Source organism: Gossypium hirsutum, chromosome A03 (assembly GCF_007990345.1).
Source record: "Gossypium hirsutum isolate 1008001.06 chromosome A03, Gossypium_hirsutum_v2.1, whole genome shotgun sequence".
Classification (NCBI taxonomy): Eukaryota; Viridiplantae; Streptophyta; class Magnoliopsida; order Malvales; family Malvaceae; genus Gossypium; species Gossypium hirsutum.
Genome location: NC_053426.1, coordinates 10,849,175 through 10,876,049, shown reverse-complemented (window position 1 = coordinate 10,876,049; position 26,875 = coordinate 10,849,175). Strand labels below are relative to the sequence as shown.

The 26,875-nt window shown below is 34.7% G+C and overlaps 2 protein-coding genes across 34 annotated transcripts; one reads left to right on the top strand and one right to left on the bottom strand.

Moving 5' to 3' along the window:
• LOC107886042 (GDP-mannose transporter GONST2) lies at positions 1-4,921 on the bottom strand. Its single transcript, XM_016809836.2, has 10 exons — positions 4,096-4,921; positions 3,457-3,659; positions 2,749-2,959; positions 2,364-2,503; positions 2,130-2,259; positions 1,663-1,761; positions 1,361-1,515; positions 1,142-1,258; positions 606-703; positions 1-517 (listed from the first exon to the last, which is right to left on the bottom strand). The coding sequence occupies exons 2-10, from the start codon at positions 3,648-3,650 to the stop codon at positions 474-476; spliced, it is 1,188 nt and encodes a 395-aa protein (XP_016665325.1). The 5' UTR covers positions 3,651-3,659; positions 4,096-4,921; the 3' UTR covers positions 1-473.
• LOC107886043 (uncharacterized) lies at positions 4,921-25,892 on the top strand. Of its 33 annotated transcripts, none has more exons than XR_005922319.1 (7): positions 4,921-6,074; positions 6,151-6,288; positions 7,187-7,293; positions 24,038-24,142; positions 24,229-24,297; positions 24,402-24,502; positions 25,644-25,861. XR_005922319.1 is itself a non-coding variant. In XM_016809838.2 (7 exons), the coding sequence occupies exons 2-6, from the start codon at positions 6,228-6,230 to the stop codon at positions 24,476-24,478; spliced, it is 378 nt and encodes a 125-aa protein (XP_016665327.1). In that variant the 5' UTR covers positions 4,921-6,074; positions 6,151-6,227; the 3' UTR covers positions 24,479-24,502; positions 25,644-25,861. The 33 variants fall into 33 exon arrangements, 6 of the variants coding, with proteins under 6 accessions (XP_016665327.1, XP_016665328.1, XP_040964305.1 ...); XR_005922352.1 differs by having other exon boundaries at positions 7,187-7,304; positions 24,079-24,142; XM_016809838.2 differs by having other exon boundaries at positions 24,079-24,142.
• The last annotated feature ends 983 nt before the right edge of the window (positions 25,893-26,875 follow it).

Sequence of the window (26,875 nt, the reverse complement as noted above, 5' to 3'; positions counted from 1 at the left end):
TGAAACTAAAATATTCGGAATTAAAAGCTTTAAAATTAAACAATTTTACAAACGTAGAGAATCAAGTTAACAACTTGACAGCTCTTCTCTTTAGCTTGCGTTTGTATGTCTATCAATACCCAAAACGAGGGAAATAAGTTTTATGAGAAAAATAATAAAGTTACAGCTACATATCAAGGGAATTACACACAATCCCTAGATTAGGTTGTTTCCTCAAAAAGAAAAGAAAAATGCAAAACATGCAATTATTCTGTTGACTAATGACCTTTCCGAGTTGTGTATAGGAAGTTGTATTTTTAAGGCAGTGGTATTATGTATGCTTAATCCTTGATATTGCAATCAAATTTTGTTTCCTAAAACTTTGAAAAGTTTTATGTAATCTTCTGTGTTTCATTTCCCCAGATATTGATGATCCTTACATAAGGAGAAGCTATGTTTACTATATCTTGTCTGCGCATTGTCCTGTTCTTGGATTATGACATTTTGGCTCTGGCAAAGAATATTCCAGCAAATAAACCTGGAAGAAGCATGCATTGATCGAACATAAGATGAAAATCTGAGTGTAGGCATTTTGTTCATGGTAAATGCGGGGTCAAGTCATTTACCAAAAAGTATGCTGAACATGTTTGGTACACTGAGTGGAACTTTGAACAGCATGAGTCCGGCTATAGAGATGGGAACCTTGTTCAAGGAACCTACAAGACTGAAACAAGGATATGATGTCAGTGTTATTGTCATGTAGTCATCACATTCAGGCACGAACGAAGGATATACTGCACAATACATGATTAAAAAGATTAGAGCAGAATGCAAATGGAGGGAATTGGAGGCTAATATACTATGACATCTATAGACACTAGTAATATGAAAACTATAATGTACTCCATATCAAGCATTACTCGAAAAGAAATCTCTGCTAGAAGAATGGATTAACACAGATAGCACTTATTTGCTTTGTTAACAAAGTACACAAATGTTCCCTGAAAGTATATTGATATCTAATTATATATACGAGCATAAAGATTATCAGAGGTTCATAAATTTCCAAGAGCCACTCTTTCTAACAATACGTAAGAGGCATAGGCCTTTTGAGGAGTAGCTGTGTACCACTATCGAGTTTAATCGTACACAAACCAAATACCTGTAAGTGGTTGGTCCAGTTTGATGCAAAAACCACATGGATGTGAAGCTAATGGCAAGTCCAAGCAACCCACTAGCTGTTGCAACAACCCAAAACACTGGCAATTCAATCACATCGCTGGAAAATCAAAACAGCAATTGTCAGAACGCGAAAGATGATATTTCCATGATGGAGAACTTATATAACTGTGACAAACTGTAATTTAAGGTGTTTACGCACGCATTTATTACATATTCCCATTCGTTCAAAACGAAAATCAAGAAGATTGCGAAGGGCAGAGACAACAAATTATTCAGTAAAACCATGGACACATTATTAAGTGATCCTAATTTGGTTGCCTGCTTAGCTTTATCCATGACAAGCCGCAAAGTAAGCTGTCACAAATTGCAAATGTAGCTCATTAGGTAATCATAAAAGAACAAATAGATCTGCACAAAAACCATAATTCCCATAGTCTAAGCTAGAGATGACAAATCTCAAAATCATAAGTTGACTAAATAAAGAAAATATTCAAGGCATACCGAATAGGCAGCTGTGAAGATGCAATTCAAAATCTGCCATGTATACCCTTTGGCGTCAAATGAGAGATCTGTAATACCACCACTGACGGCAGAGATAATCTGCAGCAAAATGACAGTCTTTGTAATCAATTTTAAAAGTTCTGAAGAAAGGAAAATTTGCATTCATCACTGTGAGAGAGTGGCTTTTTTCAGGGGGAGTTCATATTTGTTGAAGAGTTTTGACTTTGATTTGTGTTCCCCAAATAAAATCAACAGTAAGAACTGCTGAAAAAGAAAATCTTTTTAACTTCTAATTGGATATTTTCCCATTATTAACTTTTAAGATTCTGAGAACAAATCAGTACTCAAGGTGGTTCCTGCTCCATGAACAGGAGAAGCAAACAATTTCTGGCGACAGTAGCATACAGTTCATACAGAAGTAGAGAATTAGTTTTCCTGAATCAGATAACCACAAGTAGTAAATTTACCATCATAAACATTGCTGTCCACACTTTCTGATTTTGATGCTTTCGGAAAACATAATATTCTCCAATTGCTGTTAAAATATTTGTCATGTTCTTTAGGATGGTCACCATTGCTATATTTATGTATTTCAAACTGAAACGAAAAACACAGAAAATTGAGAGTTGGAGTCCACTTAGCTTCACTTTTTGAGTAAATAATATATGAGGAATACGCTGGAGGTGCAGTCTGTAACATACCTATACATTCCCGACACAAGCATGCCAACAAAGATTATATTTACAGGGAGCCAAACCCTGATCAGCTTCCAATTCAGCTTTTCGACTGAAACTGCTCTACACAGACCCAATATGGCAACAACTACACAACTTATCAGATTCTGCAGTGCAATACAGGAAAAAGAATGAACTTCCACGCTCACAAATTTTTAACAGTTCGCATAAAATGAGGCATTGAAAGGTGATCACAGATAGGACTAATGTTCAAAGATGCTAAGAATTCTGCATGCTTTTCAGTTTCATTTTAAAGACATAATACAGCTGAGAGAAACTTGCTTATGATACTCATGACAAGACATTTTGCTTACTTCAAATGCTATGAAGCTATTGAGGTGTAGTGACATACCTGATAAAACATCAATGATATTCCTGCATTAAAATTATAACTTGAGAGAACAACTTTATTCAGCAATATCATGCAGCACGAAGAAATACAGTAGGCTGTTCCGGATATAAGAGGTCCAGATCTTCTTCCAAATACATATGCATGTTTTTCATTCCGATCAAATGGAAGATTGAAACTATCAGCAATTGCTGCTTTATTCCCTTTAAATAACCTGATGAAAGAGTGATATATACATCAAATTGACCCAACAAACTCACTTTTAAAGTGGAAAATTTGATCATATAGTTCTGTATGATCATATTACTTTATACAACATGAATGCAAACAAATTAGTTAGTAGTTTAGTACTGTATATACATTAGGAGAAATTAAGAAACTCAAAATTTCAAATATTGAAAAAGCAACAACTTGATCTCCGATCAAAATTCTTTGTCAAGCAGAGGCAATCGAGGTTTAAAATATTCAAAGACAATAGAACAAGGAGTATATCAACTGTGATAATTGGCTCATCTCATTGTTGTGCAATTCATAACCAGCCAATTTCTTGTCTTTCAAGCTTGGACATGTAGTGTATATAAATTAGATTCGTATTGAAATCAAATTAATAAAACAAACATACATTACAACGAAGCACACATAAAAAGATAGAACTCATAGAGATGAATGAAAAATAAACCGTTAGAAGTCGAAACTTGTTGGTAAATCTACCTATCAGTCAGTGTTCCATTCTCAACATCTGGGGTGATACTGCCAAGTGACCTCTGCCCTTGCTTATGGATGCCATTTAGGATCTCATATACTCTATTAACCTTTTCATCTGAAGTCACTTTCTCATTCCAAGAGCTTAATTCTGATTCTTCAGAATCACGGCAAACAACCTCATCTAACTTGATATTCGACATGTCACTGACCTGCATATGAGAAAAAAGAAACATGAGATTTGGAACTATCAGCTCCAAATTGCCATTGCCAAAACTTCAAATGAGAACTTGCCAAGGAAGTGAAAGAATTCTAATTTCTAAAGCATGAAAACAAGCTAGTAGACAACTTCAATGAAGCAATAATGCCACAAGTAGAAGCTTTCGAAGCAAATTATATTGTTATCTCTATCCATATTCAGATTCATAAGTTGTGAATTTGAGAAACAAGAAGTTGCCCTGCTTTTGACACTCTAATTTTGACCATCCCAAAAAAAGAAAAAAATTGCCACTAAGGGAAATTTAAAGCAATATGGTCAATTCAATTGAAAACCCTTGGCAACAATGCCAAGATTTTATCAAACATTTGGCAAACATAAAAACAAAATTCAAAAAATTTAAACATAACCCAAGAATTTGAAGAAGTTACCAATTTGACTGGTTCCCTTCAAGCTTCAAATTCAGTAACCTCCCACCCTGAAAGGTTATAGAGGGGGAAAAATGAAAGGATGAGAGTCCAATCAAAGGCGTTGGAAATGAAAGAGGAAACTGAACCGACAGAGGCAAAGGAACATGCAAAAGACGTGAAAACTGAATGTGAAAAACTCTTTTGAAATGGCACACAAAGGGGAAGAAAAATGAGAGATCCAAAAGTATGGAGAAAGACAAGTTTGAAGTATAAAACTTTAAATGCGTAGTGGAATTAGCGTGAAAAAAGCGAAATGGAGAGCGAGATTCCAGGCAAGTAAGGGAATTTGAATAATGGATCTTGGAGCAACTCCCGAGGTTGCCACAAAGTCAAATGTTGTCTGAATTTCGCCATTGTAAACTGAACAAGCAACTCAGTCCTCTTTTTCCGATTATGGATTTATTTGTATTTTAATTCAAGGGTTGAAGGTGTTGGGTGACAGACACATGGATTCCCCTCTTTTGATGAGTTTCCAGCGGAATATATGCCTTTCTTTTTGGCACGAAAATGGAGGAATTTAAAGCCCATCAACAAACTAATTTGAGCTTTAATGCTTCATCTTTTTGCCCCGAAGAAAGAAAGCCCTAAACTTGGAGTAGCGATGTTATAGCATTGGACGCCCAAAATGATGAGATTCATTCATAAAAAAACAAGTTACCAAGCAATACAAAGCCCATGAGTTGAGCCCAACTAAACAAATAGGTTCTCAAAGAACCTTAGTAGAATGCTTCCGTCATGCATGGGGAAGAGAGGGAAAATGCTCCGAGAAACAAACAAAGGTTACTGTAATTGGGCATGCCTCTAGTGGCAGCAATGCCACTGTGACACCCCAAAAAAGACATTGACAACCACCACAGGATCGACAAGGACACCAAATGGAGGAGGAGCCAAAGCCAAGCACTGGCAACACAACCACCACAAGCAGATCATGTGCGATGGCACCGTGACAGCTGAGGGTCATAATCGATGAGACTATAAAAAAGTGCCAACGAAAAAGGGCTTCACTGCATTAAAGGAAAAAAAGAAGAAGCAAAGTCTGTCAAAGGCAAGGCCTTACTAAAGACAAGAGGGATAAACAACCAAACATGGGAGAACCTATGGAGCAAATAGACAACCACCTCTCACCAACGATCACAAACGGTTAGAAAGGAGGTTAGATCTTGAAATCATTATGCTGAATGACATAAATAAAAAAATAGAAAAAAATTGAAATAAAGATGTGAGTGGTGCCAAACCGGAGGTTGACTGGTTGCTCATAGGAAGCTAAAAAACCAAAGAAAACTTAGGAGTAAAGGACCTTATAAAGAGAAGGGAGAAGAAAAATTTAGAGATAAGTGTAATGTAATACAAGATTTTTATTTTTGTGTAGTTTTTTTTTTACAAGAAATATTGATTTGATTTAGTTTTTTTAACCAAAAAACAATCGGTTTCCATTAATTAAAAGCAAGGAAAGATGGTGTGTCGGTTTAATGCACCAACCCACTAAACCATAAGACAAATAAAGAACCCTCGGGCTCGTCAATACATTGTCCAAGATTTGAAAAGGCAACCAACAGATAAGGAGAGATTACCATCTGAAAAAAAAAAAAAAACAAACTCAAAACTCTTTCCTTGCTTTCCTCCTAACCCGATGAAAACCAGTCGAAAAACTCTCTCCAATCGAAGCTTCAAAATTCTGGTCTGCGAACAAACCATTGATATCAAAAGAGAGAGAAAAGCTTTAGAAACCAGTTGGAGGTAAAAGATTAGAAAATCTCCAAATTCCAAAGCAGTCAGGTGCAGATTAATTCTGATGAAACCATCTTTGCAAGTCCCTTTTGGCCGCCCGTTCCACCATAAATGACGCTTTCTCTATCCAGTACCGCTGGACCGAGAATGGACAACCTTCTCCAGCCAGTGCGTGAGCAATGATGTTGGCTTGTCTTCCAGCAAAACAAAAGGTGACTTTTGCAATTATCCCCAATTTTGCCTTAATATCTTGAACAATCGGGCTAATGATAGACTTGTCTAGTGTAGGAGAATTCAATTTCTTGGTGGCAGTAAGTGAATTGCCCTCCATCTGTACTGATCAAAATCCTAACTCAGCCACAAAGATGATGGCCTACTCATACGCCCGTGCTTCGGCAATGAAGGCATCAGCAACACCATGGTGGGGTAAGTACATGCAACCATAATAAGGCCTGAAGAATTTCTACCCAGTACTCTTGAGATAGCAGTTTTTGCATTAGGGCTAAAAGATGCATCAAAATTAAGTTTAATACTGTCAGAACCTGGTGGCACACATTTCTCCTGTTTAGGTGAAAAAACTGATGGATTTAGTTTACCCAGAGCCTGTAGCTCTAATAGGTGTGCCTTAATAAACACTGTTAAACCCTGCACTGATTATCTAACACCCTCATGAACAAACTTATTTCATGCATACCAAACCAAATTGCCCAGTAAGATATCACCGATAACTTCTCTAATCTTGTGTTAGGTTGCATGAAAACCTTTGCTAACCATGTTTTATAATCTGAATTATGTGAGATAAGGATAGTCGTAACATTCAATGAGTCCAGAACTTTCTTGGAAACAGAGCAGTGTCGTAACAAATGGTCAATAGATTTTTTAGCTGAATTGCACAAGGGACAGACATTTTTAACTTGTAGTTTTCTGCGTTGTAAATTATCAAAAGTTGGTAGATAATTTTTTGAGAATCTCTATACTCTAATCTTGATTTTTGTTCGGAGTTGTAGTGTCCACAAATTAATGTAGAATGTTGTAACTAAATTAGGCATGGCTGTAGAATTTAGACCCTTGTTTTGTAACTCCTTGTCTAGAAGCCTATAACCACTCTTTGAAGAATATTCACCAAAACCTTCATGTCTCCACACCAATTCGTTTATTGGCTTTGATTGGACAAGTGGAATACATAGGATTCTCTCTACATGGTCTTCATAAAAAAAGAGTCTCACTCTTTCTTCTACCCAGGTATTGGAATTATGATTAATTAATTTTGATACTTTTGTGTACCTGAAATCTATGTTCTGACCTTGTATTCTTCCATTTCTAGGTCCAGGGATTCAAGAATCATTCCAGATATTTATATTCTCACCTATGCCAATTTTCCAACCGACTCCCTTTTCGATTAAACCTCGAGCACTCCAAATATTTCTCCAGGTAAATGATGGGTAAGCATTTAACTGAGCATTCATAAATTCTGAATCCAAGTAATACCTGGCCTTCATTACTTGTGCCAACAAACTCAATGGATTAGATAAAATTCGCTATCATTGTTTGGCTAGCAAAGCACCATTAAACTTAGTCAAATCGCGGAAACTTAATCCTCCACAAACTTTTGGTAAATAGAGTGAATGCCATGTACTACAATGAATACCATTAGATGATTTGTTGTTTCTCCACCAAAATTTGTTGAGAATGTTTTCTAGTTTACTACACATAATTTTAGGTAGAAGAAAACATTGCATTCTATATAGAGGTATAGCTTGTAGTATCGCCTTAATAAACATCTCTTTGCTACCCATAGATAGATATCTTATACTACAACATTCAACTTTCTTACGTCTGCCAACCATTGTAGGTAAACCTAGGTATTTCTCCGGATTATTCGACACTCATACTCCCGAAACGCCACCTATGAGGTCCCAAATCGAAATTTCCATATTCGAACTGACATAAATTAGGGATTTATCATAATTAACCTTTTGGCCTTAAGCATTTTCGTACTCTGAAATAATTTGTCATATATTCTTTGCACCGGTAATTGAAACATCTCTGAACAGTATGGAATCATTCGAAAAAAACAGATGGTTGATTGCCAACCTTCCTTTTCCAATTCGAGCCCCTTTTATCAAACCAGATTACTAGCCTTATTTAGGGTTATAAATGAACCGAGCTTGAATGAAAAAACCTTTGTTCATGTTTGTTTGTTTATTTTTAAGCTAGTTTGTGTTCAGTTTGTGTTCATTAAGAATTTCAAATTTTTGTTCATGTTCGTTTATTTAAAATTATGTATGTTCATGTTCGTTTGTTTATTGTTCACAAACATGTTCATTTAACTTAATTGAACATGTTCACGAGCAAAGTTAATAAATAATAAACAAACAAATAAACAACCAATAAATACACACATATATTGTTTAGATATAAAATAGTCAAATATAAATATCAATAATTATATTATAAATGAAAAAATACAAACCAAGATAATTTTATTAATATATACTAATGGAATTTTTATAAAAAAATTTCATTAATAAATAAACGAGCTTACTCGTGAACATAAATGAACTGAACACACATCTGTTTGTGTTCATTCGTTTATTAAACGAACATAAAATTTTTGTTCACTCGTTTATTTAGTTTAATAAACGAATATTATACGAATGGTTCACGAACAGTTCATTGAATATGCTGTTTATTTACACCCTTAGCCTCATTAAGAATGGTAGACAAGCCCTTAGCACATAATAGAAATAAATAAGGATTAGGTGGGTCCCTTTATCGTAGCCCCTTGAAAGGTAGGAACTTGTCGTTGACTTCTTCGTTAATGCCCACCGTATAAGAGACTGAAGTTACACATCTCATCATCAATGAAATTCAATGATCATGAAACCCAACCTTGCCATCATTCCAGATAAAAAATTCCACTTTACCCTAACATACGCTTTGCTCATATCGAGCTTAAGTGCAAAAGTGTCTGATGCTCCTGAACGCTTCATCTTAAGAGAATACAGAACCTCATAAGAAATAAGCACATTATCAGATATCTATCTACCAAGGATGAAAGCCTCTTAGGTTTCATCAATGCAACTCTCCAAAACACCCCACATTTTGTAAGCAATAATTTTAGCAAAGATTTTGTACAACACATTCCACAAACTGATTGGCCAAAATTAAGTCATGTTTTTTAGTTTACTGATTTTCGGAATTAAAACAATACGAGTCTTATTAATATCTTCTAAATCGATCTCACCATTTAACATAACCAAGCAATACCTGAAATATGACAATTTTTTTTTATAAAACATAGTAGTAATCTTATTCCCTAAAATATGAAATTTTTTTTATAAAACATAGTAGGGAAACCATCAATACCTGAAGCCTTGAGAGGTGCAGCAGCCCATACTTCCTTCGTCTGAAAGGGTGTCAAAAAATCCTTATTCATTTCCAGGGAAACCCATCGTTGGATATTAGCATAAATACACGATGCATCCCCCAAACTTGAAGCTGTAAACAAATCTGTAAAATAACTCGAGGCAACCTTAATAAGTTCTTCTTTATTTGACACCCAACGACCATGTTTATTCTCAATACCCAAAATTTTATTTTTCCTTTTTTGAGTTGATGCAAAATTGAAAGAAAATAGTGTTTTTATCTCCTTTTAGAAGCCACTTGATTTGCATCCTCTGCTCACAAAACAATTCCTCCTTATCAACTTTTAAATTTAAGCTAATTTGGACTTCTAATAGTTCAGCAAGAATGTCTTCATCAGGTTCACACTTATATAGTTCCTTTATTCGAGCGTCTAATTTATCCTTTCGAACATCCCCGTCTTTTTTAATTGTCTTGCACAATTTTCGCAGATTTTCACCTAGCTTGTCTAATTTTAAAGGTAATGCTTCCGAAGATTATAACCAAAATTGTCTAATTACCTCTTCACAAGACCCTTCCAAACACCAATTGGCATCGAATCTGACCCATCTTATTCATGGTACACTTTTGACCTAACTTGTCCATTAACATTGGGCAATGATCAGAAAAAGAGTGAGTCCAATGTAGGACTCGATAATCAAGAAAGGTATTCCACTAAGCCGTATTAGCTAGTCCTTTATCTAATCTTTCCCGAATGTTATTTTTTGACAATCGACCTCTTTCCCAAGTGAGCCAACAACCCGAGAACCCCAAGTCACTCAGACCAAAATCTTATAATATTGATCTGAAAGCCTTCATATTTTGTTTCGATCGAAGATGATCACATATGTTTTGAAAAGAATACGTTATCTTATTGAAGTCGCCTATTACCAACCATGGTAATGAATGATCTTGACCCAAATGTCTGAGTAAATTCCAAGGATCACTACGCAGCTGATCTTCAAGATGTCCGTAAAATCCAATGAATTGTCACACTAACTCACCATCATCTTTATGAATTACCGCATCAATGTGGTATTGCGAATAACTTCTTAAGCTCACCACACAATCATGCGTCTATCTTAGAAACAATCCACCTCTAGAACCAATAGCACCAACGTTAATTCCATTAACAAAACCACATTTATGTCAACCTCTTTCCATCCTCCTCACAATGATTTTTGTTTCCATAAGAAACAAAATTTAGGAACGAATATCTCTCAGTTTATTCTTGAGACGATTCACAGCCCGTGATTTCTTTAGACCATGAACATTCTAGTTTAAGGTTTTCATTGTGGCTAATTGTCTTGCACCATAGAGCCAACCGATATGTCATTGATTTCCTCAAAAAAATAAATATTGGCCGAAACAATTGGTATCTTGCCTATCGTGCGCTGCTTGTTCTTTTCGTCAGAAAATGAAAAAGGGCTATTTGAACCCAATTCCATAAGCCCTATATCATTAGGTCCAACAGTATTAATGGCAGGTTCCCAAATTGTCAACCCTTTATTAAATAGAAACAATTGAGATTTTGAGGATACTAATAAATTCAAATTAGCATTATGATAAGGATTTCCTGAATCCTCACTTCAAATTACTCATTATCTCTCTCTTTTCCTTATCCAAACTCTAACTTGTGCTCACACCTGTGCTATTCTTCATAGAGCTTTTAGTGAAATATCCCATCCAAACATGATCTTGGATGGCGCCACCGTCACCCTCGCTGGGCAAAAACTTTCTCTGTGCCCAAGCTTGCCACAAGTGAAATAAAACAAACTAATCTTTTCATACTGGAATTTAGCATACACAAAAACGGTTAAGCTCTAGAGTAATCTTCTTTTTTTGCATTTCAATAGAAGCCAGACATCCGGTTTGGCTTTAATACTCATAAACCTTTTCATTTCCGACACCACCATTTTCGCATCATAGTCAAGAAATGTCCCTAAGAAAATCCCAAACTTCTGCCTCACTGACTCCGACATAAGTCTTAGGGGCAAGTTATGTACCTAAACGTAGAACTTCGCATAAATCAACGGGGCCATAAATGAGTCTTCCCTTGGTTGAAACTTGTGGAGAATAAGCAAATGGTTATTAAAAACCATGGTGTCTCCTCCAGCAACTGATTGATATCCACCTCATAGACCACCTCATAGAAAAATCAAGATAAACATCGCTTGTCACCAATATCTGTAATGGAGATGCCCTCTAAAGGGTGCCATAGATCAGCCATTTTGTTCCTCATTGAAGGAAAATGTACTACGTTTACCGTCAAATAGATTCCCACCAAACATAGTTTATAGTATTCAAATAGCGCCTGTATTTCTCCCTGGATCTAGAAAGGTTCCTCTTCACCGTCAATTATGTACAAATTAGCCAACTCTTTCTGCATTATTCTCCTATTGAGGAAGACTAAAAACATGTCAATCGGCAGTTGAAAAACATGCCAAACGACAGACAAGAACCAACACCTAATTAGATAAACATTATTTTTATGTATTGTTTTCTCTTTCTAGGATTTGATTCAGTTTTTACAAACTACTAACATCATTCTCTATATAACATCACTTATTTTTGTATATTGCATACAAAAATAACTATACTTATCTAATATAAAAATAAATTGGTGTATTTATTTTTTTAAAAAAAGTACAATTGTATCAAAATCAAAATTTTATTTATTAATTTGAACCACATTCAAAGCTTATTGTGTATAATTGCACCAAATCAAAGTTTTTGTATCAAATTACACATTGAACCAAAGTTCATATATAGTCTTAATGTATTTTTGTTTCCAATTCATAAGTTTGACTCAAATTAATAACCTCGATCAACTCAATATTATTATAAGGCTTAATGCATGATTTGGCTATAAAATTATACCATTTTTATCACTTTGCTAGCTAAACATTTTTTAGTTTGGATTGATAACTAAATTTATATCTTATTACCCAATTTGTTGGCATGTGGCTCCTAATAGAATGTGTTATGTGATACCTAAGGTCAATTAAAACACAATGTGTGGCACCCATGTATATTGAAATTAAAAATATATAATTTCTGAATAATTCTAATATATATAAATTGAAAGAAATAAAGTATTTAAATAATTAAATATTTTAGAAAAACTTTGTTGATTTTGACCCAGTTGACTTTAACTAACTCCGTTTGATTGGTTGTTGATCAAGGATGACTAATTCTTGATTGAATTTGACAGGTTGTTGACTAAAAAAATAGATTTTTTTTAGAAATTATATATTTTATTTTTAAGTTTAAAAAAATATTTTTTTAAAAGTTATTAAGATTTCTCTAATATAATATATATGAATTTTAAGCTTTCGTAATTAGTAATTTCCAAATATTTAACTATTTTTTAGAATTTTTAGAATTTTGAGTATATTTTTGAGTTCATTGAAAAAAATATTTTTTAAATTATTGAAAAATTTCTAGAGTTTATATATATTTTTAATTTTATGAAGTTTAAATAAAATTTTCTATTATAAATATATTAAAAGTTGATGTCTATAACCTCTTAAAACCTTCTATTAAGTTATGAGATAAAACTCTTTCCATTCATTCACGAGATTGGAAAATGCTAGAGTAAAGTGGATGTTTGAATGAAGAAATTAAGCGTTCATTTATATGTACTTAACTAAATGTTAGAAGGCTTATAAATGAGCCTCTTGTAAGTGAAAAGAAATATACAAGAAAGTTCTCTAGTGCCTTTTGCTTGTTATTTAGTGTTTACTTGTTAGTATTTTATTTATTTTGATTATTCTATAACATGCTGTCGACATAATAAAATAAAAAGGTTTGAACCTATGTTACGGGCCGCAATTCAAAGCTCGTGACCATCGTATAGAAAGCCTCCCATGCAGGGGCATACCTAGGGGGGCTGGCATGGGCCCAGGCCCCCTAAAATAAAAAATTTCATTTTAGGCCCTTGAAATTTTTTAAAAATTTTAAATTAGTAAAGGTAAAATTTCACTTTGCCCCCCCTAAAATTATAAAAATTTAATTTAATCCTTTACAAATTATAAAAATATAAACTATAAAAAATTAAAATTTCATCCGGCCCCCTTAAAAAAATTTTCTAGCTTTGCCTCTGCTCCCGTGGAGGTTTATCGTTTAGATGGGGATCATTTAACCCACGAAAATTGACCCGATTCAAAGAACTGTTGAAGAAACCTATATTTGAAGCTTGGGTGGCCCAATGATACGGATATGGAAAGTTAGGTTACCTTGATAAATAGGGAACTAATCTTAGAAGATTGAATAGAATAACATCTTGTAAGATTATATTAGATTAGATTATATAATCTGGTAAATCCCTTGATTGTAGGGATAGATTTCATCTCGTCTGTTGATGTAATTCGATCTATATCGTCAGTTTTGGGGGAGCTCAACTACAAATAGAGAGCCTTTCCTCAGTTGTAAATCATCCATTAATCTTCTGTTTTTGTATTCTTTGAAAGTGAATAGAATTGAGAGCATCTACTCAAACACCTCTCATGCATAGTTTTTCTGTGACAATTCTGTTCATAGAGCACTTTTTTGGCTTTGTGTTGCTTTTGCTATACAAATTGGTGTGTTAGAGGATTTTCTATGTGAATCTCCAATTGTTGGTGGTTAGGCTAACTTAGGTGTGTTTGAGACGAGGGAATCGCCTAAGGTCGCACGGATTGTGAGACTAAAGTTTTAGCTCCGTGACAGCTACACATAGTTATTAACAAATAGAAATTTGTCTTTGTAACCATTAACACATATCGACTATAATCTATGTTCTTGAGTATTGATGATGAACATGTTTTTAGTTTTAACAATAAATTATTTTTATTGAATTTCTATTAATTGTGTGATATTTTATATTCTAATTACTATCAAATTTTAATATATATTATATAACATTCCTTACTTGGTCTGGAAGCCTGGTTAGTTAAAGAATGTTACATTCGTTGCTAATGCAACCTATTTGATCCATCATACAAATAAAACATATTTTAAAAATGAGTTATAAAATATAAAAATATCATATTCATGCATCAATGATCATTATAAAAAATATATGAGGTTAAATAGGCCATCATACAATGTTATGGTATTAAATTTGGTCAAACAATGAGCCAATCTGAATCATTAGGCCAAAGTATCGAAAAAGGTCTGATGTCTTAAGGCATAGGGTCCATGTCTCAAGACTTGTGATACTTGGAACCAATGTTATCTGAACCAGACTAACCAATCAAACCAGTTGGATTGAGAATTGGTCGGGCAATCGGTCTAGAGAAAGGCTTAGACCAATTGAGTCAAGAACCAATATGGATTGGTTTAACTAGGCCAAAAATAAATTAAATAGGAAGTTGAATAGATTGAACCAATTTTTAATATTATTTTATTTGTTAATAATTTTAATGATTTACTTAATCAAATCATTTAGGTCAATGAAACCATTCAAATCGATTGGACTGGTGAACTGATGGCATGATCCATTCGACCATTAGTCCGATTTTGAAAAGCTTACTTGAAACCGAATTTTAGATACTAACTCGTATTGCCTCGAGACTTGTCCTTTCATGTCTCGAGGCATGGACCCAGAAAATTCATGTTTAAGCAAAAATGCTTTATCTATCTCGAGACAAGTTTGTACTATCTCCAGACAAAAGCCTAGAAATGCAAAAAAAAAAGATAGTTCAAGCCATGCAATCATGCTCCTAAATGCTTCCTAACATGTTAGATACTAAATCAAAGATACTTTAACAATTTTTAAACAAGTTATTCATAATAAAACAAATTTAAAGTCAACTAAAAAGAATTATAAACTATATTATTTTCTCTTTCTAAGGGAAATCCTCTCCATTCTTTCTAGAAATATCTAGAAAAAGTTCCCTCCCTTCTCCAAGCTTTAACTTTGGTATCTTTGTGAGGCGCCAACGAGCCTCTGGGTCGATTTTTCTCACCCTTCCACCATAGATCTTATGTGTTCTTTCATTTGTTTTCTTTTAGGTATGATAGTCCAAGCTTTATTCTTTTTGTTCATCGCTTTAGGTCGCCGACAAAAGAGTAGGGGCTTTTATCATAGGAGGTCCTTTTCTCTACCATTCTAGACCTTTCTTTCTCTTGTTCGCAGTTTCCTTTTGGTGAAGGACGTCAATTTCCTCTCTTTCGTTCTAATGGACCCCATTGTTTTCTATGCTTTCTTCATCAGCACCCATCCAAGTTTTTGTTGGATCTATTTTTTTGATGGCATTTGGTGTTATCACACAAGATCTAATATTTGGTGGTTGCCTATTGTGTTTCCTTTTTTGTTCGACTTTGGCTCCTCTTCGTCTGGAGTACATAGTAGAGTTGGCGATAACCTTGGTGTTTCTTTTCAGGGTTTTAACAATGTCATGACCTTCTTTGGGTGCTGTGGATGTCGTTTGCCAAGTGCAGTGCCTTCGCCAGAGCTTGATGCTCTTCCCTCCTCTATTCTTGGGTGGTGGCTGTGAATAATCCTAGGGTTCCTTTGCGTTGGTTTAGGCTTAACTGTTAGTTTAGCTATTATGTTCTTTGGGTTTAAAGCCCTTTATTTATTTCTGGTTCTTTTTAGTGAATATTTTCATTTGAACAAAAATATTAATAAAAAAGTTCAAGACATATAATTTCATGAACATAAGCATTGCACATCAAAATTTGATTAGATAGGTAATAGTAAAATAACTTAATAATGCGTTTAATAAAATTCTTATTTCAAACATGAAATAAGAGCATACAATATCACTGATTTTAAAACTAGACTAGACCAGTTGGTTAGACTAACTGGGTTGAAATGTTAGTCTAGAATAAGAGGTTGGACCAATTAACCTATGAACCGGTTGAACTAGCGATCGAATTGGTTGAATCAATTTTTACTATTTTTAATATTTATTCAATTGAACTAGTCAAATTGATAGGATCGAGAACTAGTAGTCTGACTGGTTTGACTACTGATCCAATTCTGGAAACCTTGTAAAGTATAATATATACCAATATGTCAAGTATCTAAACAATATAAACCTTAACAAATTATCCCATAATAGACGCACCAAGACCTAGGTACATGCCAAGATTCACTAGAAAGCAAAAGCGTTATTACAACAAGTATTTGTTCCACCAACTGAAGATAGATGCTGCTCAACCACAAAAATCACTCCCAAAACGATTGAACTTGTACGTCGAACAAAAATTCGTAGACTCAACTTTCCTCAAAGCTCAATGGTACTCATCCAAATTCCAGTGATACTATATACAAATGCACAATTCAAAGCATACTAACTCTTCATAACATGCTTCAGTACAACAACAAAAAAGCACACTTGAGGAAACAAATTAGAGTAGTACTATAATAACATCTGTATGCACAATTAAAAGCATACTAACTCTTCATAACATGCTTTATTACAACAACAAAAAAAAACACACTTGAGGAAACAAATTAGAGTAGTACTATAATAACATTTGTATTAGAGCAACATGGAATTATCACATTTTGTATTAAGGCATTTGCCCTAATTAACCAAACATGGAGTTGTAAAGAGACGTGTATATTCAAACAATTCCCAGAGTATAATACCTAAAGCATACAATGCACAATAACAAATCTCTAGTACATGTAAAATAAGAACTATCTTTAATGAGAATGCACAAAACATTACAAAATTAATCTCTTATACGCACTAGGAAAACCCGTATACACAATATCTTTAATGAGCTCTACTTATACTATGACATGGCAACTACACTCAAGAACTATCTAATATCTTTTAATAGAGATATTTTTACCATTAACACTTTAAATTTCAATATAATTAACCACTTAACATAACATAATTATCACAACTACTTAAATCCTAGAAATAAGGTTACGAGTTTACATTTGATCAAAAACAGGGTTAATATTCGAATAAAAACTCTATTAATAAAATTTCAGTATGAAGCCTCGAGACAGACTACAAATTATTTTCAAAATTTTGCTTCAATGTTGACACATCTCGAGACATTGAAATACATGTCTCAAGACATAGCTTTTCAAGTATAGAGACCGAGTCTCAAGATAAGCCTCTCCTATTTCATTATTTTAGCTTCGATGTTTAGATGTCTCGAGATAAGAGGATCTTGTCTCTAGACCTAGAACATAGCAAAAATTATTTAGGTTTGATGTTTATTCATCCCAAGATCATAGAGTAAATGTCTCAAGGTCTACAATTTGTTGGCTTGATACTTGATCAACATGTCTAGAGACAATCACTAAAAAATGTACCATTTTTGTCATTTTATTCATATTGTCTTGAGATATAACAAATGTGTCTCGAGACCGTCTTGTCAAAATGTAAAAAATACAAACTTTCCAACAAGTAATTGATGTCAAAAACACTTCCTAAGTCATACGAAAGTTGTATCAAACTAAAACATATTCAATTGACATATAAGAACATAATCAATATAAAGAAACTTAGAAAAAGATTATTATTCATTCTGCTAATTAGTTTACACCTATAAAGAGAAGAATTCACACAAACAAGGAAAATAATCCCTAAAAAACAGTAACTTCTTAAGAATCAGTGATTGAGATTAGTTTCTATTTACAAGGAAACTCACTAGTAATAAGGTAAGTTTTTTGTCCTTAATCTTAGGAATTCCAACACTCCCCCTCAAGCTGGAGTGTAGATGTTTATCAAACCCAGCTTGCCAATAAGTTCTTCAAAGATGTTTCTGTTCAAACTTTTAGTTAATACGTCTACAACTTGTTGTCTAGTAAGTAGGTAGGTGATGCACACTTTTCCTGAGTGTATTTTTTCTTTTATAAAGTGGTGATCTATTTCCACATGTTTGGTGTGATCATGATGCACAGGATTATGTGCTATGCTGACAGCTGCCTGGTTGTCACAGTACATCTTCATAGGCCTGGTGTAAGGCACTTTTAGTTCCCTCATCAGTCTTTGTATCCAAACTCCTTCGCATATACCATGAGATAGTGCTCGATACTCTGCCTCTGCACTGTTTCGTGCTACAACAGACTAATTTTTGCTTCTCCATGTCACGAGGTTACCCCAAACATAACTACAATAGCCACTTGTAGAGCGTCTATCGTTAACAGAACCTGCCCAGTCGATATCAGTGTAGACTTTCACATTCTGGTTGGCAATTTTCTTGAAATGCAGGCCTTTACCATTTCAGATACCTTAATATTCTATATGCAGCTTCCAGGTGCTTCTCCCTCGGGGCATGCATGTACTGACCGATAACACTTACACTGAAGGCTATGTCTGGACGGGTGTGAGATAGGTAGATGAGTCTTGCTACTAGTCGTTGATATCTCTCCCTGTCGATTTCTTCTCTATCCTCATCAGTTCCCAATTTAAGGTTAAATTCCATAGGAGTTTCGGTTGGTTTGCAGCCCATCAAACCAACTTCTGATAGTAGATCAAAAACATATTTCCTTTGGGAGATGGAAATACTTGTTTGGGACCTTGCTACCTCCATACCAAGAAAGTATTTAAGATTCCCAAGTCTTTAAGCTCAAACTCTGTACCAAGGAATTCTTTCAACCTCACAATTTCGCTTGAGTCATCTCCTGTTAATATTATATCGTCCACATAAACGATGAGGATGCAGCATTTTCCCTTTTCTGAGTGCTTGTAGAACATGGTGTGCTTCTCCCTTGTATCGATCAATACGGCCATCGGGTTTAAATTTCATAGTGAAGATCCATTTGCATCCTACTATTTTTTCCCTTAGTTAGATCCGAGACTTTCCATGTTTCATTGTTTTTGAGAGCTTTCATTTCTTCCATCACAGTTTGTCTCCACTCAGCTGATTTAAGAGCCTCTTCTATATTTTTTTTAAATTTTTACAGAATCAACATTAATCACAAAAGCTTTGTAAGACTTAGATAAATTTTCATAGGATACAAACCGAGAAATAGGGTGTTGAGTGCAGCTCCTTATGCCCTTTCGAATTGTAATTGAAAGATAGATGGATGGTGACAGAGGTGAGTCTTCTGTTTCAGAACAGTCCTCGGTTGGGGATGCAATTGGCACTGCTGTATCAGTTTTAGGAGAACGATTCCGTCGAGAGTAAACCTGTATTTCGAGAACCTGTTTTTGCTATTTTCCTTGATCAGGGGGCTGTTGTACTTCGGTGGTGGTATTGTTATTGGGAAGGATCGGGCTAATTTCTTGTTGCACAGAGGAAACAGTCTCTAAATCTGGGATTACTATAACACCTTGGTTGTTAGGCTTGTTTGTGATAGTAGTTGTAGGATCATGAGGTATAATGAGGAGAGTATTAAGGGTCTCATCTTTATTGAAAGTCTTCTCCTGAAGATGAGATGCTGCAAAGTATGGTTTATTTTCAAAGAAGGTAACATCTCGAGAGACAAATATTCGGCGCAAGGTTGGTGAGTAACACTTATAGCCTTTTTGTGTGGGGGAATATCCAATGATGATGCAGGTGTGGGCTCGAGGATCAAGTTTGGATTAATTTGGTTGATGGTTATGGACAAAAACTTTACAATCGAATATTTTAGCTAGAAGAATAGGAACACGAAATAGAGGAAAGGATTTTAGAAGGGTATTTAGAGGTGTTTGGAAATTGAGGACCTTTGATGACATTTGGTTTATGAGATATAAAACTGTGAGGACAGCTTCTCCCCACAAGTATTTTGGAACATTCATGGTGAACATTATGGCTCGAGCTATAGCAAGGAGATGTCGATTTTTTCTCTTGGAGATCTCGTTTCGTTGAGGAGTGTCAGGACAAGAGCTTTGGTGTATGATGCCTTGGTTAGAAAGGTATGGGCTTAGGACAGAGTTAAATTATTCTCTCCCATTGTCAGTGTAGAAAGTATTTATGGTAGAGTTGAACTGGGTTCGAACCATTGAGTGAAAATTTTGGAATACTTTGGGTGTTTCAGATTTTTCTTTGAGGAGATAGACCCAACATACCCTAGTGTGATCATCAATGAATGTTATAAACCACCTAGCCCTTGTAATATTTTCACTCGGCTGGCTCCCCATAGGTCACCATGGATTAATGAAAATGGTTGGGACTGGATATATGGTTTTAATGGGTATGGCACACGGGTATGTTTGGGTAATTGGCAAATTTCACACTTCAAGGAATTAATACTTTTATTTCGAAATAACAGCGGAAGATGTTTCTTCAAATACAAAAAGTTTGAATGCCCTAACCTAGGTGCCATAACATAATCGTGTCCTCTTTTGAAGTGGATAGAGCCAATCCTCCTTGTGTGCGGTCTTTATTCCAAACATATAGTCTATCATCAACTTTAGTAGTGCCAATCATCCTTCCCGATTTCTGTTACTGTATCACAACCAATTGCAGAAAATTCAGCAAGAAGTTTTTCATCCTAAGTAAGTTTACTGATTGAAAATAAATTGCAGGACAAGTTTGGGACATGTAGGACTTTATTGAGAGAAAAATTTTCTGTTATTTGTACTTCTACTCCAGCTACAGGTGAGTAAGAACTATCAGCTATGCGGATTCGGGACTTGTTATGACAAGGGGTGTAGGTGTGAAACAAAGTAGAGTTACCTGTCATGTGATCGGAGGCACCCGAATTGAGTATCCAAGAGGATTGATTATTTGATTCAAAGGCAATATTGAGGGCAGTACCTTGGGTGGCTAGAGATCCATGAGCAGTGGAAGTACCAAGTATCTTATGGAGAGTCTCAAGTTGGGTTTTGGTTAGGCGAACATCGAGAGCATCATCTGCAACAGTGGAGGATAACAGGGCAGTCTTATTATCCTTATGTTTTTTTCAGGATAGCCATGGAGTTCAAAGCACTTTTCTTTTATATGACCAACACGGTTGCAGTGGTTACACTATGGCCTGGTTGATTCAAAATCATTTTCAGCATGTGGTTTTTGTGGCTGTGGACCTCTGGAGATGAAGGCAGCGGTCTCAGTAGACTGATTGCCAAGAGTTCACATGTTTAGGTTCCTTTGAGTCTCCCATCATGACAAGACGACGTTTTTCTTCTCTTCTAACTTCTGTAAATGCTTCACCGATGGTTGGTAGAGGTGATCTGCCCAGAATTCGGCCATGGACCTCATCTAACTCACAGTTCAGTCCTGCTAGAAACTCATAAAGACGTTCATTGTTAAGGTGAGTCATAAACTTGGTGTGTTCCAAGCCTTCACCCCAATCTGCCTTATAGTACATATCCAGTTCCTGCCACAAAATTTTTGGATTGTTGTAGTAGTGAGTTACTTCGAGTGTCCCTTTTCGGATATCCTTTAACTTAAGCTTGATCTCAAATACTTGGGAGGCGTTTCTAAGATTTGAGTAGTTTTCTTTGACTGCATCCCACATGTCTTTTGCAGTTTTGAAAAAGAGATAGGTGCGGCTTATATGGCCTTCCATCGAATTAATTAGCCAAGCCATTACAATCGAGTTGTTGAGTTTCCAAGTGGCATAAGTCAGGGCAGCTATGGTTGTTCATGGAATTTTTCATTGATGCATCCTAATTTGCCACGACCACGAATCACCATAAGGATCGATTGAGACCATTGCAAGAAGTTCTTCCCATCTAGCTGATGATTGGTGATTATAAAAAAGGAATTAAGTTCACCTTGAGTGATTCCCTAATTGACATTTTGAGTTATTTTTGAAGTCTCAGTTTCAGACAGAGTTTCATTGAAGTCACCATGGGAGGAGGACTAAACCGGAAGAATTTTTTGGAAGGGAGATTAGAGACGAATGAGCAGGATCGAATGAATCTTAAAGCTCTGATACCATGAAAAAACTTAGAAAAAGATTATTATTCATTCTGCTAATTAGTTTATACCTATAAAGAGAGGAATTCACACAAACAAGGAAAACAGTTCCTAAAAAACAGTAACTTCTTAAGAATCAGTGACTGAGATTAGTTTCTATTTACAAGGAAACTCCTAGTAATAAGGTAAGTTTTCTGTCATTAATCTTAGGAATTCCAACACAATACCTTAAATTTATGGCATTTCATATATCTTATTTCAATATTGGTAAAAGGATAGTTGAAACTAACTAATACATACTTTAACTATTTTAACCAAGTAGAATTCCAACAACTATTAACACAACAACCATATCAACCTATATCAATCTTGTGCACACATATTAACTTGATAATTGCATTCAACACCTAAAGATCATAACATTTATTCCAACACAGCTAGCCTAATTAAATTAACTACTAACTTATTCACAATTAGCCATTCAACCAAAATTACTCCATCAAATATATATATACACCAAAAGATATGTAAAATCCAAAATCACTCAACTAATCAACAAAGCATGCTTCATTAACATATTTACAAATCAAAATGACAATGAAATCAAAACACTTCTTAATGACTTATGTAACACCCCTATACTTAACTCATTCGTTGAGTCAAGGTACTAGGAGGTCATATTCGTTGTCGAAGCAATTACAGAAATTTCAGATCGATTTATCATATTATTTTATTATTGAAGATCATTTTACTCATTTTAGTAATAATTGAATTCATGACAAAACTATTTATGATTTAAAGGAGCTTATTAAAACATGATATTCAATCAAAGATAAAAAAGTTTATAAAATTAACACAATTATCAAAGTTTTACAAATAAGTCCATTGGAGGACTTGCACTTTCTAAAGTATATTTCATATTTATTTCTAAATTGTGCCAGTTAATTTAATTATTCATCAACTTTTAGCCAAGATTCCAAAATCACATCAACTAACAATTATTGACTTATTATTTTATCAATTCGTTTAAGCATTTTCACGTGTATTAATTATTTAATCACTTATAATCATTTTGTAACATTTCAAATTCATCTTTTATTTTTTTCCTCCTCCACCTCTCCATTCCACATCCTTTATGTATATATGTTACAATATTTTGCTTTTAGTATGGCATGCTTATATGTAATATTGAGCATGAACTATAATTCCATTATTTACTTATTTGTTCATATCAAAGCTGTTGACTTATGTCATATTCATTAAATTATTTATATCTTAAGCTAAAGTATTTGAAAGAAGGATCTGCTTATTGTATTTGAAATTAAAATCTATTAAATTTTTACCATAAAAATTTCGGAATGTCCATGTAACGCCGCAAAAATCTTTATAATTTATTTTTGTATGTTTGTAACACAACTGTGTATCTACCTTAGCTTGGGAAAATTTTTATTTTTAATTGAAGGAATTATTATCTTTAATTCATAGGCTTATAAGTAAATTTTGGTGAAATATGTCAGAATGGGTCTGTTGGTCTAGGGGATGAGTGTCGTGTTATTGTTACATGAGGTCTGAAGTTCGAATTTTTGCATGCGCGAAGGGATTAAATTTTTGCAGAGATGGACCGCTAGAGTTTGTGTTTCTTTAAAAATCTGAGTAATGGGAAGGTTGGAGTGATTTTAGGAGGAAATTACGAGATGTAGGAAGTTATCCTGATTTGAGGGATGTTAAATTCGACTTTCTCTGTTGAATTCGACTCTCTTTGTTTTAAAATTTCGGTGGATGATAGATTTTTTCTCCTTATTTTTTAATTTTGCTGCCGTTTGCTTCCCCTAAAACCTCACTGTTGCTGTCGAATTTCCTCGATTTTCTTCTCTCATTTGATTTTTTCGATGATTCCAAGTTTTTTGGTGCCGTTTCTGTCATTCGATTTTTGCTGTGACTGTTTCCTCTCCATCTGTTCTGCTCTTTTTTGGTTTTGTTTTAATTATTTTGCCTCACTTGCTACTGTTGTTTTCAGAAATTCAGTTCTCTCTTTTTGTTCTCAATTTTTGACGCTAGCTTCCCTTCCCCTCAAGTCGGCCGTGCATAATTTTGGCTCTTCTCCTTGGCCGAATATTAATAGGTGAGTTCTACGTTGCCCTTTGTTTATTTCGGTTTTGCATTTCCCTTTTCATTGGTCTTTGTTTTCCTGTTTTGTCTCTTTTTTAGTTTTCGAATCCCTTTTTGATTTGCTCTTGCTTGCGTTTCCAAAGTGCACTCTACCCTGTCGACAGTTTGGTAAGTGAGTAGGTATTTTGTTGTTTCGTTTTATAAGATACTGAATGAAAGGTTTTATGTATATTCTTGGGTTTAATTGAATTGTTAAGTGAAATACGATTAAGGGTTGAAACAAAAAGTTTTTGTGGCTCTCGTGCTAAGTGGAGATCATGGGTTGGTTAGTGCTTCATCAAGGAACTAAGGGTGCGGTTTCGGTTGATTTTGGGTAAGGGGTTTCAGTTGCTGATCATTCCTTAACGTCGTTTGGCTCTATTTGATTAATGAATTATGTAGTTGATTAAATGACGTTTTGGTTGAATTTAGGTTTTGGTGTACCAGGAGTGCGAGTTAACTTTTAACGAATTTAGATGTGTAAATACAACCCCAAAAATAGAATTCGACAAAATCAAAATAGGTGATTGTCGGCGCCACATGGGTGTGTGGTCGCCCATGTGGTAGGCTCTGTGATCAAACACGGGCGTGTGATCATGTGCGATTCATAGGCAGGGTCGAACTGGGTCGTGTGTTCCCACGAACGTGTGGGCCCCACACGGGTGAACCACACGAGTGTAAGAATATTGGGCTAGGCCGTGTCATTCACACGGACAAGGCTATTTTGGGTCATGTGGGCCACACAGGCGTGTGGTTCCACGTAGGCATGCAACATCGGCCTATGGGCCCATTTTTACTGTTTGGCTGCTAAGGTAGCACGGGTCGCCCGAGTCGAATGTGGACCTACTATGGGGTCGGTAAGCTTTAGCTAGATCCTTAACTGACTGTGTGATATTAGAATATGTATGACTGTATACTGAGCATAATATTTATACTATTCTGATTATATGCATGTTTTCATGAGATGGCATGTCATGATTGTATGATGCATTGCATAGGTTTGGGATAATATGATTGGAGGAAGTGTACTGTACTGGCAGTTCCGTTGCAAATCACTGATGGCTCTAAGCCTGTTATATTGGTAGCTCTGCTGCAATTACTATTTAGTTCCGCAACTGGTGCTAATTTGTAAGTGTAGGGATGGGTGGACTATTTTTTTTTCGTATAGGAGTGCAGGGTTAGACAGGAGATAGTGTATAGCGGTTGGTTGGGTAGGCCTTGCATATTGTAATTGTATTATTGCTACTGCATATTGATTCTGTAATAGCTAAGGCCCTACTGCTACTGTATATTGTTACTATGATGGGCCAAAGTCCTACTGATTACTGAGATTGTGATGGGCTAAGGCCCAAACTGATACTGGTACTGCGAATGGCGTAGGCCCAATCTGTTACTGTTTGCATTTTGACTATATAACTGCATGGGGATTACACATTGAGTTTTTTTAAACTCACCCATTTTATTTTACTGTACAGGTAATCCCCAGTTATAGGCGGATCAGTGTAACGGGACTCAGAGGTGGCCACACGACTGCATATATTTTCGTACTTGATTATGATTTTAAGTATTATTATTTAGGGTATTTTTACTGTAATAAGGCCTTTATGGATTTTTACCTTAATTTGGGATTTGTTTATCGTTGCTTATGATTTATAATTATTAATGGTAGGGAAACATGGGCTTTCAAAAGTTACAAATGTTTTCTTTCAAAGTACTCACCACTACGCAAACTGTTTTAAAAGCTTCTGCAAATTATAACGACTTGTAAATAAATGGATAGCGTTTTGGAAACAAATAACTTGATTTAGAGATAATATAAAATAACAAAAATTGTTTAAACGAGAAAATGGTTTATCAACGACTTAGTTTCTGAAAGCATTTTTATGTGACACCGTCAGATTCGGCCATAGCGTCTAGGCCGAGTTTGGGGTGTTACATTCCACATAAGCCAATTAATACAGTTTATTTTTCAAAATTCCCCCTATTCTACTGCTTAAAAATTTTGACCTTTCTTCACTAAAAATTAATTATCTTTTAGTTCAAGATTCATACCGCATTAAAGTTTGTTTCAATTGAAAACAGACTGATTTGGAATATAAATTTCATATCCTAAAAATTTTTGTACAACTTTTTATGATTTTTCAAATTCAGAATAGGGAACCCAAATTCATTTTGACTTTGTTGTACAAAAACTGATATATCTCAAAACCTACAATTCCATTTCTTCAATACGAAACTAGACTCAATAGGATTTAATTTCATATTTAATTCAATCTCTAAATAAATTTATATGATTTAAGGTGAATTTTCAAAGTTAAGCTATTGCTACTATCTAAACTGTTTTAATGAAAATATTTTATTTCCATGGTTCTTTGCACTATCATTCATTCAATCATACATAATAATCATACTTTTGATGACTATTCAATCTAATCACTTATGTTTATACGTAAATTACATATTCATTTCTTAATCTTAGTACTTTTCATAATACAAATCACATTTTCTCTTATCAATTTAGTGTTTTAAGTCTCTATACTTTGTCAAATACTTTTTATTTCTAGTATTTAGATTAAAATACATGTTTCATACATCTAATTCAAAACATATTTAACTTAGTCTATTGAAATACAAGTAGGATAGTATGAACCTTACCTCATTTGTCAAGAATTCCTTTCTTTTCTTCTTCAATTCCATTCCTTTCTCA